Below are 15,808 nucleotides of genomic sequence, written 5' to 3' on the forward strand. Positions count from 1 at the left end.
TATATATACAAGAAAATATACCATTCTAGTTTGTGAATTATTTTTTATTAATTTTGGGGAAGTATATGGCAAGTCCTAAAAGTCACTAACCCCCCAACTATGTGGGTTCTTCCAGAATAGACTATACTCAACGAGTCAATTTCAATTAATAGCTTAATATTTTCCCCAGTACTATTTTTCCTTGTTCTCTCTCGTCTAATGATTTCAATAATAATATTCTGCTTTGACTATGCTGATCTTAATGCCAGTAAACACTCAAATAAAATCTATTTTCTGTAACTACTGATGTAAAAAAAAATCAAACACCATCTGTTAGCTGGCTCCCTTCTCAGTAAGTTATAAATTTTATCATGCTTTTCCTTCTTTCTTTTTCTCTGTTTCTGTACATACCTTGTTTTTGATGAATTAAGCTGGAGTTTTAGATATAGATTAGCATTAAATTATTATTTTTGACCTAATGTATCTGCTTAATCAACAATTAGGTTAGATGGTTGTATTAAGTTTAAGAATCATAGCAGCCACTTATGGCTCACTAGCAATGGTTTTATATCACGACTACCCTATTTTTGAGGTCTCGATTTTCATTTATTCCCCAGTTGCCCATAGTCATTTTCATTCTAGAAAGACTGCATGTGCAGTAAAATTTTTGAGGTTTAGACAGCTCAAAAAAGTTGTGTACCTTACACATAAATGACAACTTATTTACATAGTAGAAAAAATGACCATGGTTTACATTAGTTGTCTGACTTGCTCTGTCTGATTTTGGCAATAATACAAATACTGGAAGTGATAATAATAACTGCCATATAATGAACTCAGACGATGCATAAAAGGCGATGCTTCCCACTTCATTTCCTCTTCGGCCCTTGCGGTAACTTTGCGAAGGAGGTCATTGCATTTCTACCACAGACAGGACAAAGCAGAGGCTCAGAGAGGTTTGGTCAGTTCCCAGACAATTTTTAGGCAGCGAGAGAGCAGACGCTGTACCAGAGAGCTGCCAGGACAAGTCCCTGTCCTCACCCACTGTCCCTTCCACTGACCTTTGGTATCTAGGGTACTTGTTAAAAACACCAGTCCCCAAGTCCTGTTTGATTCAGAAGGTCCTGGCCTAGGAATATACACTGCTTTAAACAACTTCCAGATGATTCTCAAGCAAATGGCTCTTGGACCACACTTTGTAAAACACAGAAATGTCTCAGATTAGTGGTTCTCAGTCCTGGTTAAACATTCACTGGGGAAATTTAAATAAGATGCTACTGCCCTAGGTCCACCCAACAAAGACATGAATGAATTAGTCTGGGTTGAGAACAGTCACTTGCATTTTGAAAACCATGTCTTATGGAAAAAGTCAAGCATGTGAAGAATATTACAGTAAAAAGAACAGTGTAACATACTTCCATGTACCGTCACCCAGCTTACACAACGGACTCACGGCCAACCTTGTCTAATTTACGCCCCACCTTATTTCGAAGCAAATCCTAGACGTTAAGTCATTTAATAATAATAATTTCAGTATGCATCTCTAAAATAGAAGAGCTCTTAAAAATTATGAACACAATAACACCACTATATCATAAAGTAATGACTCATGAATAGTACCAAAATATTCAATGTGCTCAAATTTCCAATTGTTGCATAAATTGTCTTGCTACAATTCACTTAAATCTGGACCAAAGGAAGTCCATGTGGTTTATGTATTTCTTACACGCTTCTTTCAATCTATAGGTTGCTTCTCTTTTTCCTCTCCTCTTACCCTGCCAATTTATTTGTTTCAGAAAACAGAAGACTGGCTCATTAGCAGGTACTTCCACAGCTAGCAGTTTCCCTGGTTGCTTCATTATGGTGTCACGTCACATTCTCCTTTGCCTCTGACACCAGCTGTGGGATTCAGAGGCGGGGTAAGATTCAAACTCAATTTTTCTCTTTTGGGCAAAACTTTTTCAAATGGTGCGTTTATCCTTCAGGAGTCTGGTGGCCTCTTTTTTCCTTTCTGACTTTAATAGCTGTGACGATGACAGCCTTAATTTATCTAAGCCGCAAGTTCTGGGATTTCTATTCTACAATTTATTACCTGGGATAATTCTATAAAGGGGAATTTCCCCTTTGCTTCTATTTTGTTGTCTAGCAGTCTCAGTGGCCTTGAAAAAAGGCAATTTTTCTTTTTTTTGTTGTTTGTTTTCAAAATAATGAGTTTGCCATGAGCATCCTCTAAAGTTACCAAGCAATTTTTTTAGCATTATTAGAAGTGTAGTACCATGCGTGACCCTTTTGATGAGTTTCAGTCTGTTGTCATTACTGTTCTTATTGATGCTGATGTGATCTCTTTTTGGCCTGCGGGAACCTTGTCCAGGTGGGCCCTCAGTCTTAACATGGGGCCTCTGATAGGTTCTGTCCTGTCTCCAGGGACAAGATATTCTAGGCTAATCTTTGGCATTTCTTGTCCCAGACCTGGAACCAGTTATTTCTGCAAGCAATTGGACATTAATGTACTTTTTAAAAGCTTCTCAGGTAATTCTAAGACGTAGCTTGCAGGGACAGCCATTGCTGTTGCCCCTCTCTCAATTTTGCAGCTCACACCAGGGCATTTCCAAAAATTTTCATGGCAAACTGTCTTCTTCCTCAAATTTAATGACCCATCTGTTTTCTACACATTTGTTTAGATCTTAGTCCACTGTTTTTTTCTTAACAAATTGCAAGACTGGTACTCTTACAGAAAGAACAACTGGGTTTCAAAAGCAGGAAAACTTTCCAACTGCAATCGACTGTCATATTATTGCTCTTTCTTTTATTTTTTTTTAATCTTCTGAAGAATTTGAACAAGATCCATATCAGTCTAGTTCCAGCAGTCATGGGCCTATTTTATAACAAGTCTTTGATTTTGTGGTCACAAAGTGGCATGCACTATACAAATATCATAGACCACTGGCAGTGACGACTTCTGCAAAAGCTGCCTTTGAATACCACTCTACCAATATAAACAGGGAAGAAGAGTTTCCTGAGAAACCATATGACAACATTAACACAGATTTCTTAAATTTCCAAGTTTGATATCACTATGCTTTCAGCAAAATTGACTGCAGTGTTTCTGTCAAAGTAAATAGGGAGACCTCAGTGCTGCTGATGAGCTTTTTTTTTAATTTAAAATTTTTATTTATTTATTTTTAGAGAGAGGAGAAGGGAGAGGGAGGGAAACATTAATGTCAGAAACATCAATTGGCTGCCCTCTGGTATGCGCCCAAACCCAGGACCAAACCCACCACCCAGGCATGTGCCCTGACTGGGAATCGAACTGGCGACCTTTTGCTTTTTGGGGAAGATGCCCAACTGAGTGAGCCACACATCAGGGTACTGATGGCAATGTAATGTTACAGACCAGCTCACTGGGCATTTGGTTAGAACGGCTGTGAAATCTTTCAGGCCAGATCTGCCATGGGAACCTGGCATCTCAGTCAAGAACCCGACTAGGTGTTTGAGCCCACTGCTTGAGGAAATCCTAGCTTCTCATACCTAAATCCCTAAGGTCCCTGCTCCATCGTGACAGGCAGACCACTTTGTTTGAGAGCATGACTAACAGGAAGCTGAAACACAGCCTCACAGGGCCAAAGGAAGTAACAGTATCAGTCTTATAGTTCGCATACTAACTTTTTCCTTTTTGTGGCTTTGAGTTTTTTTAATTCAAGACTTATTTTACTTTTTGAAAATTGTTGTTCAGTTACAGTTGTCCCCATTCCCCCCCCCCTTATTCTCCTGTGCCCTACCCACCCCACCTCCTCCTGTCGATCCCCTGCACTGTCTTTGTCCATGGGTCCTTCATACATGTTCCTCGATGGTCCTTCTTTCCCTTCTCCCGCCCACCTCTGGTTACTGTTGGTTCTTTCTTATTTTCCATGGCTCCGGTTCTATCTTGCTCGCTTGTTTTGCTTTTTAAAGTTGTAAGTCACATTAAATATTTCTTGTACAGAATTAGGGCAAAAAGTAACTAAGTATAAAATAATACTTTACGGCCAAAATCAGTGAAGTAAATCAATACCAATACTAAAAATGTTCCGAGTAGATTGGAAATGCAAACGACTTCTGGTTGAACAGTTTGTTCACTTACGTCTAATTTGTAACCAGGCTCGCACTGATAAGTCACCGTGCTTCCGAAGCTGTAGGCACTGCCAACCACGAATCCGTGCTGTGGACTCTCAGGTTTCCCACAAGAGACTGGACTGCAGGATGCCTCAGAAATCGGTGGCTCCCAGGTGCCACCAAGCTAAGCAAGAAATAAATTATAAGTTACATTTAGGAGTTAAATTATATGAGTGAAGAAATCTGTAAATATTGATTGTATAGCAGAAAAATCACCAAAACGATAGTCAAAAGAACCTGTTGTAGAATTTGGTCCTACTTCTGCTACTTATTAATCTGTGGCCTTAAAACCATGTTAATTATTATATGGCCTTCACAGTCACTGCTAAATGATTTTGGACATTTCTTAAACATGCAAAAGCAGCATTTTCTTCCTAATAAAATCTATTGAAACTCCAGTAACACCAAGAAGTATGTTTTTACTATAATGCATGAGGACTGGGTAGATAATACAAATATTCTATAACATACCAATGTATTCTTATATTTCACAAAATTTTGTATTTTGAAGTTTATGAGAAATAGCAATTTTTAGGCACACCACTCAAAGTTTAAAAATATGGCTTTCTTTTCTGCATTCCAACTCAAATACTTGAAAACAGTTTATTACATATTTTGGTGTGGGTCACATTATATATATATATATATATGTGTGTGTGTGTGTGTGTGTGTGTGTATATATATATATATATATATATATATATATATATATTCAGATTTACTTTATTCCCCTACCATCATAGCTAGAACTAACATTTCTCGGCCCTCTATCTGGGTAGAGTGAAGTACACACAGATATTTGCCTTGACTGTTATTCCCTTGCTAATATTTTTGTCTTCTTTGAGGAAATAGGCCATGAGTTGAATAACCACCTAAAACAGGACTGGAGGCAAAGTCTCAATTCTACATATGAGCCAGAAGTAATTTCACATATCTATGCCTGCATATAGTCAACCATTCTCCTAATGTTGGAAATATAAACTATATCTCATTTTCATACTATAAATATTGCTTCAATTGATATATATTTTAGAATAAATCATTCTAGGTATTTTAATAACTTTTAAAAATTATATAATATTGTTTTCTTTTGCAATAGCTAGAATTTATTTTGGTATATGTTAATTTTCCCCCCTAATGGTTACTTAATTGCATCAGAATAAATTGTTTATTAATTACTTCTATCTCTACTGCTTTGTGATGACTCCTTTATCAGAATTTACTTTTGATTCATTTCTTCTGTTAAATTTTCCTTTCACCTAATTTTACACAAATACCACCCCGGTCGGAGTTTTTTAATTCTGTAAAATGTCTTAATTTCAGGAAGAGCTCATCATCTGTTAGTATTCATTTTTCAGAATTTGTATTGATCTTCTCATTTACTTGTTTTATGAACCATAAGATCGTGTTATATGACAATAAAATATTTATAGACACTGAACATGGTTTTACACAATTTATACATTTAAACATTTACAAAGGTCTATTCAGACCAAAAACTAAACCAAAACTCAGTTGAGTGAAGGTTACGGGCCATACTACGTGTGGAGAAAGTAATGAGGACTGTCAAAAATAAATTATTGATTAAAAAAAAAACCCGAGTGTAGACACCTGCATGGCAGGGTCCTTTGGGGCATATGAGGAGCCACCCCATCGTCCACATCCAACCTGGAGAAGCTTTGGGAGGCCACTGAGTTGAGTCCCGTGAGTATGCTGGGACTTTGCTTGTTTTAAAAAGCTCAAAGTCTTTGAAGAAGTTTCCTCTCAAACAGCTGCATCTCTACACCTAAAATGGAACATCTGGAACAGCACCAATTTTGAGAGCAACTTTGACGGCCATCTGACCTGCTCCCTGTGATGTCACTGCTGTTAGGTTTGGCAGCAACCAATCACTGAGGACGCATAATTTATAAATGGGAAAGTGGAAGGAGAAGGAAATAGTTCTTGAGTCCCTGACAGCCATATACCAGACACTTTACTGCATCACATAACGTAATCCTTTCAATAAGAGATATATAAAAAACAAAAACAAGTTGGGGGAATATAAGGTCGCATCACAGAGCCTAACAATATTTGAGATGAAGTTCAAAGGCACGATGAACATAAAAGCCGTTCTACACCATGTAGCACTCCTCCTCCTCAGCTCTCGCCACCGCCCCTCCACCCCAAACTCCAGCAAAAGAAGACCATATCGATGGCTCATTTATTTTTCTTTCTTTGGCGCAACTGATGGAAACCAGGAGAAGGGAATGTCTAGGGAGGTTGGCTGTCAATGGTGCTGAGCTAGGCTCCTGCCCTCATTATTTGCACAGTTGTTCACACCAACCACGAACCACGTCAGATAGGCGTGACTGCCCATTTTTTTCTAATAAGGAAACCGAAGCCCAGAGATTTTAAATAGCTTTCTTAAGATCACACAAGTATAAGTGGCAGACTCAGAATCTGACTCCAATTTTCTGTCTGTTTCTGCAGCCTTTGATCTTCCTAAACCTGGGAACATACTTGGAATCATTGGAGCCCCTTTCTATTCATACACGTGGTTTTGAGCATCTGTGTGTCGACTACAGGACCAAGTGGTTAATTTTTCATGAGTATCTTGTTATAGGTATTTTAATATTTCATCTAATGTCGCCACTTTTCACCAATCCTTGGCATTTTTTGTAATTTAAAAACAGGAGCGTTAAAAAGAAAGATATATTTTACTATATTTCTACCAAAAAACTTCTCAAATCCTTTGACACAACTGAAAATGTGAGGCATTTTTTTCTTTCTTTTTAGGTTAGGAAGACACTGCTTGTGTGATGTGAGATATTCTCACACACACACACACACAGATACACACACACACACACATGTGGCGAGTTACGTTTACATGCTCTCTCTGATGAAGGCAGAGAATCTTACCTGACACGTCGATATGTTAACCCCCTCATAGGTGTAGCCTTCTGTGCATGACACAGAAACTTGCTTGTTCACACTGAAATCGTCCCCATGAACAAGTATACGTGTCGTGTTGGCTGGCAGAGAGCATTTTTTAGGACTGCAGGAGATTCTCTCCGGGAACCAACGGCCATCTTTCTGACAGGTGAATGTATCTACATCTGTATCCATCGTGTAACCTTCTAGACATCTGCCACAGAAAAGCAAAAATAAGTGCCTTAAAGAGAGGACAACAGGGCCAATTATCTGTCTGTAGATTTAAGGAGCTGTTACCAGGCTCCGTAAAGTTTTCTGGTGCTGTCTCAACACTGACTCAGGCACCAGATGGATGGCAATGCAAAGCAGAAACACCAACGTAATGATAGCCAGACCAGTCCTTTGTTACGGACCTTAAGGATTAGCTAAGCTAAAGTTGCTTTAAATGTTACTGTTGACCTTCACTGTGGATAGTATCATTACTGAATCCATTTTTATTCTGTAACAGCTCACAGCATAAGAAATTCTAGACAAAGTTCAAAGCAGACTCGGACGCTAGTAAGAATATACCATAATTCATATTTATTGGGTATCTACTTTGTGCCAATCACTGTTCTAGGTCCTTTACATAATTTACATAATTTAATCCTGATTATTAGATACTACACTGTAACAGTCGTGTGGCTGTTCAAGCTCCAAAGTGGCCCTAAAACTCTATGATTTAAACTTTTTTCATTTATTTATTCAGCAAATGTTTACTCATTAAATTCCAGTCCCTGTTCTAAGTGCCCCACAAATACTAACTCATTTAATACTCAAGTCAACCCTGGGAGTGGGCGCTATCACTGTATTTTTTCTCATTTTGTACATGATGAAACTGCCACCAAAGCGCTGAGAATCTGGCTCTAGAGTGAAATCATGTAACTAGCTAACCTTTATTAGGTGGATATGTTTTATTTTTTTAATTTCACAAATTAAGGGCCAAGCTGGACTCAGAGGTTCAGCAAGCTTGGAGTGACCTGCTCAGCCATCAAGTGAAGATGTGAAAGACGAGGTGATCAACCCACAAGGGCACAGCCATGTCCTGGGAAGCGGGTGATATTGTGACTTAGGATATCTGACACCAGCGCCAAACAGAAATTTTAGAATGTATGTCCAAAACCAGGAATTTTTTTTTTGCTTTTCTTTCTAGTGCGTGGTCCATTGCTTTATTGCTTTGTTGTTTATGAGCCTTCCTTGGGTCTGTTTCTTAATGCAACTAAGAGAAAATAAAGGTAGGGTGAAAAATGCCCACAACAGACATGTTTAATAAGAGTCACTGAATAATAAATAAAATCTAAGAAGTCAGTATGTGAAGGATAATTTATAATTCTTTCAGAATGGGAGCACAATCTAAATTGATTTAGAGGATTGAGATCTCTCTGAACGTGACAAACATCCCATTAAAGACTTTAAATTTATAAATTTAATTTTTTCTCATCTTTAAAATAATGCATTTTAAATAGAAAACTTTGCAGCAAAAACTATAGTTTGTGTATTAAATGCTTAGTTTGTCCAAAAGCATTGTTTGGAAGTCCCCCTACGAAGATCTCCCTATTCATACTGATCAGTGAAAGTATGTGATTTTTACCTGAAGTATTCAACTTTTGCCTTATTTCCCCAACATTTGCATGTATGACTATAATCATCCAGTGATTTCATAAAGAAATTTGCTAGCATGATGTTTATGAAGAGCCTTATGATTTAAGAGATAGTACAACTATCTAGAGGGTCATGAAGTTCAATAGAATATGGTAATTATGATAATTATATTAGGAATTACCATTTGAAAATGCAGAAATTTATTTTTACAACCAATGGATTTCTACATAATTTCGGATAGAATAAAGACAAGTGTTAAAAGCTTCAGTGTTTGGAAAGCAGCTCAGAGATGGCGTTTTCTTCCCAATTAGCTACATTGTGATCAATCCCGTTTCACTTTACGGCTCTCTCGCCTGCATCTCTTGGAGACTCAGAGCCGTGGTCTTACCTGAGTTTCACTTTACTTTCATAGGTGTGTGCCTCTCCAGATGCCACTGCATTGGCGACAGAGGGTGGGGGTCCGCAGGACAGGGGCTGGCAGACTGGATGCGGCTGGCTCCACACCCCCGACTCGGTACACACGAGGCTGGCACTGCCCTGGATGGCATACCCAGGTCTGCAGCTGTAGGTTATCACACTCTCCTCCAAAGAGCCACTCTCATTGACGAATGCATTTGGTATTGCTGGGAGAGAGCCACAGGACCTGTGTTCACAGCGTGGGAAGCCAGAGCTCCACTGGCCATTGGCTTCACAGGTGATTTCGGAAGGTCCCAGGAGCCGGAACCCTTTGAAGCACTGAACCTGAGCTGCCTTCCCACAGTCAAAATCTGTCCCGTTGACAGTTCCACTTTCAATGACTGGTGTGAAACACCTGCAAGGCAGGCAGGCAGGTGGGCTGCCGCTCCAAGAGCCGTTAGACAGGCACCTCCTTGAAGGGCTTCCATGGAGTTTATAACCAGAAAAGCACTGATACTGGATGTGCCCCCCATGATGGAAGGACAAGCCATTAGGGAAGCCGTGGGAAGTGTTTTGAGGAGGCCCACAGTCCACTGGTTTACAGAGAGGAAAGTCCGCGTCCCAGCTCCCATCTGACTGACAGGTGAGTTTGGGGGCACCATGCAACACATAGCCCTCCTGACAGTGGAACCTCACTTCCTTCCCAAAGCCATACTCCAGGCCATCCATCACCCCGTTTGCCACCAGTGGGGGCGTGGCACATTGGACAGGCACACACCTGGGAGTGGTTCCACTCCAACTCCCATTGGCAAGGCAGACGCGGCTCCCGGCTCCCTCAAGGAAGAAGCCTGCATCGCAAGCGTACTCAACCTCCTTTTGGAAGGTGTGCTCATCTCCTCTCACCTGGCCGTTGGCTGAGACTGGGGGTGAACCGCAGTCCACAGGAATGCAGATTGGCTCACTGCCATCCCAGTTTCTATTTTCTTGGCATGTCCTCCTCTCAGTGCCGTTCAACACATACCCAGGATCACACTCATAGAACACCATGCTCAGGTATGTGTAGTTGTTTCCTCTGATGGCACCATTGGTAACTGGGTTTGGTTGGGGGCATTCGATGGCCTCACAGCGTGGGGAAGCACCGCTCCACTCTTTACTCTGTAGACAGAGCCTGATGTCGGGGCCCACTAGAATGTGTCCGACTCTGCAGCTGTACTGCACAGCACTGCCCATGGTGGTCTCTGTAACATGCAAAAAGCCGTTTTCAGGAGCAACGGGCAAATCACATTCGATTGAGATGCAGGATGGGGCACTGCCGCTCCACGTTCCATCTTCCTGGCAGGTCAGCACGGGGTTCCCCGAGAGTTCATATCCTTGATGACAGGCATACGAAACCGTGGTGCCATGTAGGAAGCTCGCTGGAGGTGTAGCGGGAGTTGAGTTTTCCCAGGTTTTAGCCATCTCTCCCAGATAGGGATGAGGGTGAGGAGTCAGGTATGGAACTTCCATCGTGTCTTCTTCCTGGTCAAAATATCCCTGAGTATCTTCGACCTTAGTATAGTCTCCAAAATCAATCTGAGGAGGGAGCCCGCAGTCTATGGCCACACACGTTGGGATGGAGCTTGACCATCCCGACTCTTCACAGGTGTGCATGGCATGGCCCGCCATCTGGAAGCCAGGGAAGCAGCTGTAGATGACCATGGAACCGTAGCTGTAATCCGCACCTTCCACGAAGCCATTCTCAATGGGTTCTGGGGGGTCGCAGTGGATGGCACTGCAAGATGGGGCACCCGCATCCCAATCACCTCTCTCTGAGCAGGTCAAGACTTTGGCTCCTTCGAGCTTGAAGCCTTGGTCACAAGAGTAGGTAATGGTTTCTCCAGGGTGTTGGTTTCTGTAAGAGAATTTGCCATTCAAAATCTCCTTGGGCTTTGGACACTCGATGGGTTTACACGTGGGCGTTCCACCAAGCCAGTGGCCCTTTTCTCCACAAAGGATGGTGGTATTGCCCAGCAGCTGAAAGCCTGGCTTGCAGGTATAGAGAGCCGTGCTGAGGTAGGCAAGGCCATGCACGTCAATGATGCCATTGGGAATTTCCTCGGGTTGGGGGCACTCCACCGGGACACACTCTGGCAGCGGAGAGCTCCAGGTGCCGTCAGCTTGGCAGAGGGTGGTGGGCTCTCCTCTTAGGAAAAACCCCTCCACACAAGAGTACTGGACAGCACTTCCGAAATGAAGAGCGGAGGCGGGAGCAGGAACGCCAAAGGCAATCAGCGGGGGCGGGAGGCAAAGAACCATCTTGCACACGGGGAAAGAATCATTCCACTGCTGGGACCGCAAGCACCTCAGGACAGAGGGGCCCTGCAGGGCGTGCCCTTCTTTGCAGGTGAACGTCACCACGCCCACCTCCGTGCTCAGCTCCTTCAGCACGAGCTGGTTTTCCAGGAGGGGTGGGTCTGGGCACTTGGCGGGCACACACTTTTGGTTTGGCTTCTTATCCCACTTGCCGGATTTCTGGCACGTCCAAGAGTCGTCACCAATAAGCTCATAACCCTCGTGACAGAAAAACTGAACCTTGGACCCCACTTCAAAATTTTCTCCTTTCACGTAGCCATTCTGGATCGGGGGAGGCCTTTCACAGTGGAGAGGGGCGCATGACAGAGGCGAGTCGCTGTGCCAGTGGCGGTTGGCTTGGCAGACAAATACAGGACTTCCAACCAGCTCGTACCCTGGGTCACACTGGTATCTCGCTTCGCTCTCAAAGATCCTGCCCGTGGTGTGCTGCGTGACAGGAGAAGACAATTGAGAATGATTTGTTTCACAGACAATATAATCAACTAAACACACTGACTAGTACACATGAGTTAAACTAAAATGCCTACTTTAAAATGAACCGATTAAGACATACGCAAGTAAGGATTTATGTTTTTTCCAATAGGTCCAAATGCTATTTAAAAAAAATGAAGTTTTCAAAGGACCATAGGAAGTCAAATCAGGTCATTGCTACTGCAGGAATGTTTACCACAGTGCTGAGCCTGTAGGTAAAAGGTAAGTAAAAGTCTCTAAATTAATGGATGAAATTAATAGAGTGATATTGAAGGTTGTAAGTTACTTGGTAAATTCAAAAAATCTTGCTGGCCAAAGCAACGCTATAGTTTGTTCTTTTGATCACAGAGAAGAAAATGCATACACAGGCAAACTACTTAAAAAGCCAGTAAAATATTTTTCACGGCTATGTTTCTAAAAGTACTGTCAGAGTTCAGTGCTCATTCTTAATACGCTTTTAAATAATTGCTGCTAAAACACAAAGAAGAAAAACAAAAACCCCGTATTTCAACTTTCAAACAAAATACTTAATACTTGTGATCTCAAAATTCAAATAAATAAGTGTATAATAACAAATCACTTTTCGGTGATATGAAAGATGAATTAGGTGTGAAGCCTTTCAAAGATTACTACGGGTCTGTGTTAGTGAGAGAGGTGAAGTCTAGTTTCCTGTTGTAATGAACTCCTCGGTAAATGGACATAATGATTTGATTTATTTACTCACTTAGTGCATGGGGGGCCTGCGTGCCGGTCAGCACTGCCATTGGGGACCTCACCCGTGCTGTCTAACACCACAGTTTTGGTGTTTACCTGAAGCCTAGCCGGAGCTCCAGAAATACTTGTTAAATGAATAAGTAGAGACAGCTTCCTTACATATACTATCATCTTCTTCCAGTGGAAATCTAGTACATTTGCGCAAAAATCTTAAATAAATGGCCTTTACTGTGTTGTTGTATTTGAATTTAATGGAGGATAAAAAGTATTATGTATGTGTTGGTTTTTAAAAAGTATTTCATTAGAATATTGTCTACTCAAAACGGCTCTTGGTTTGGGGGAATACATTTTCATTCCTGTTTTCTTGATGGACTGAATGAAAAGACACATGTTAGAGAGCTAATATAGTAAAAGGATTCATATCTCTGATATTTTCTCCAATACTCGCCACCTATAGATTTAGCTACTTCTTTCTTTCAACACTAATCTATTCACTGGCCCCGCTTTTGAATCCCAGGTTAGCCACACGGGCTGGCCCTGAAAGTGACGGAAGCCACAGGCTACTTGCTAGTCGGCCTCTCACCTCCAGAAAGCCGTTCTCAATCTTGGGCGGTTCATTGCAGGATACGGGGTGGCAGGTGGGCATGGGGCTGCTCCACTGACCCGTGGCTTCGCAGGTGCTCTTCTTCTCCCCTTTGATGTAGAACCCCTTGTTGCAGCTGTAAGCCACCACGGCCCCAAAACTGTAGTTCGATCCGCTCGCATAGCCATTTGTGATGCTTGGTGGCTCCCCGCACCGCACCGGGATGCACTGGATGGTCAGGGGCGAAGGGCTCCACTGCCCGCCTCTCAGACATTCGATCTTCGCTGAGGTGTTCAGGACGAAGCCTTCCATGCATTTGAAGCTCACAACTGAGCCTGCTGCAAATTTCGCTTTGCTCACAGACTCTAAGATGCTGTAGGAAACAGATGGGGGTTTTTCACAGAAATGAGCTATGCAGCGGGGCATGGCCTGACCTTCCGGGGGAACCCACTTGCCCTGGGCATTGCAGAGGAGCTGGGCATTGTCTGCCAGGCTGTAACCGTCTGCACAGTAGTAGAATGCAATGTCTCCAAATAACCGATGGGCAGTCTCTGGAGAGGCGTGCTCCACGTGGGGGGGCTCGTCGCAGGACACGGCCAGACACTGCTGGTCACTGCCGCTCCACCTGCCACTGGCCAGGCACTCAATGGTGTCGGGGCCGGCAAGGGTGTAGCTAAGGGTTGGGGGGAAAGAAACAGCAAGGATAACACGTGAAAAGAAGTGTTTGCATCTTTTCATTCCAATTTTACTTTTATTCCCTGTCCGACAATTACTTTTATTCTTCACTCCTTAAAATAATAGCTCCTGTTGAGCTTATTGATCACCTGACTTTTATTTGGGCTACAAAGATATATCTTGATTTCAATATTAATGCTCATTCAGAAAGGGAAGTGAATTGAAGATTATTGGAACTCTGCAAACTGTGACACATTTCTTTAAAAACACAAGGAGCAAACTAAAGCCCTGCTTGACTCAATTCAAAATCAGAACTTTGTCTTTAGATGGTTTTAGTGATTGGCTTTCTCACTGGTCTTTGAAATAACCTATTACAAGCTATATATGCATGCAGCCTGCAGAGAGCTCACAGTTACACCTACTTACCTTCAATGAACTTCAAAGCAGCAATTACAGTTTTAGTCTCCTTCACCATATGTTAGCGTTAACAGCTGTGTTCTACACATGGCTCTCTATTCAACCAGTATGAATAAATTATGCCTAATAACTCTCATCTTTATGCTCAAGGTGACTGCCCATATATGGCAGATTGCTAACCCCCCCCCCCAAATCTTGAATTACTCTCAAGTGCTCTCTCAATGAAGCAGAACAAAATGGTAGGAGACGCAGTATTAGAACCATTATATTTGAGTCGTTCTTATTTTCATTCTCACTTTCTTACTGAAGGGAAAGATGATCAGTCTGTCATTTTGACATTAACAAAGGGTGAGGGGACCAAAATAAGTAGGCACTGAATTCAGTTCTGTTTAGACTTATCACTTCCTTCACTTGACAGATGAGTGAGTGGTTATTTAGACAGGCTAAGACACCTGCCTCGCATCACACAGCTGCAAGCAGCAGAGTTAGGGTCTGGTTGTAGTTTATTGGATTCCAACAGTTGTACCTTTCCATGACTTTGCTCTGTCTCTCTTCCTCTCTCTTTGAACGGAAGTTGGTTAGAAAGCAATTTGTGGGTGTCCTATGGAATTGCCTTCTTACTACTACCAATGATCTTAAGTCACTAGTTAGTAAACATTCTCCGAAGGTCCCTCTGAATTTTATAAAGGATCAGCTATTATGGAGAGGTTGGCATTCCTTCACCCTAGCAGGCAAGATTTAGGAAATTTATAGGATACAGATCAAGGAGAAAATGATAGCGCATCAGCAGAGGTGTGTGCACCCACCCTGCCTATGGTCATGCATCACATTGTGGCCTCAAAATGGCTATTCTCCAGCACCCCCAGCGGCTGAGCTCAGCACCCACCGAGGGTCTGTTGCATTCGCTACTTTACATAAGCACAGTTCTTTGTATAAAAATCTGAACTTAATACAATTTTTAGATGGCATCTGCCATAGAGGACCCAGGAAGGTATATAAAGACAATATGCTAAAACCATTTTATTATTAAAAAGCCCATTATTCAAAATCTGACTGTCCAGATTCTACTGCTTTTGTGTAGGATGTGCTCTGGGTAAGAATTCAATTTGTAGAGGCTCCTGATGTTTTATAGTACAATTTACACCCGTTGTCCACTTTAAACCATGTATTATTGTCACAGGCCCCTTGATGTTGCTAGCAAATGTCATTGGCTGAAGTTCACAGACATCACCCGAGACATCCCTGGTCTATTAGGCTCCACTGCGCCATCTATAAAACACTTCCTCTAGTTCACGCGACCAGCTGTTTTGGGGCAGAAGCATCTATCTCCAGAACCTTCCTTGTTCCCCAAAGTCTCTTGAGGACAGAAGAACTGTGTTTTGTAATTTGGCAGTACGTTGTTGGACCTCTGACCCCTGAGCTTCTGGAAAATCCCCACCAACTCTTCCTCCCTAATGGAAAATTGCAGCAAAGCTCTTCTGTAATGGTAATGGAAAATTACTGCTAAGTAGG

At 42.1% G+C, this 15,808-nt stretch overlaps 1 protein-coding gene across 1 annotated transcript in view; it reads right to left on the bottom strand.

Moving 5' to 3' along the window:
* Positions 1 to 15,808, bottom strand: part of SVEP1 (sushi, von Willebrand factor type A, EGF and pentraxin domain containing 1) — a 163,960-nt gene that overhangs the window by 23,117 nt on the left and 125,035 nt on the right. Inside the window, exons 37-40 of the mRNA XM_037035776.1 lie at positions 13,205 to 13,877; positions 9,077 to 11,862; positions 7,036 to 7,261; positions 4,100 to 4,255 (exon numbers count right to left, since the gene is read on the bottom strand). Of these exons, the coding sequence (XP_036891671.1) occupies positions 4,100 to 4,255; positions 7,036 to 7,261; positions 9,077 to 11,862; positions 13,205 to 13,877 (3,841 nt within the window). The remainder of the gene's footprint in view (positions 1 to 4,099; positions 4,256 to 7,035; positions 7,262 to 9,076; positions 11,863 to 13,204; positions 13,878 to 15,808) is intronic.

This window comes from Sturnira hondurensis, unplaced genomic scaffold (genome assembly GCF_014824575.4).
Source record: "Sturnira hondurensis isolate 20B ecotype Veracruz unplaced genomic scaffold, ASM1482457v3 Scaffold0022566, whole genome shotgun sequence".
NCBI classification, from domain to species: Eukaryota; Metazoa; Chordata; class Mammalia; order Chiroptera; family Phyllostomidae; genus Sturnira; species Sturnira hondurensis.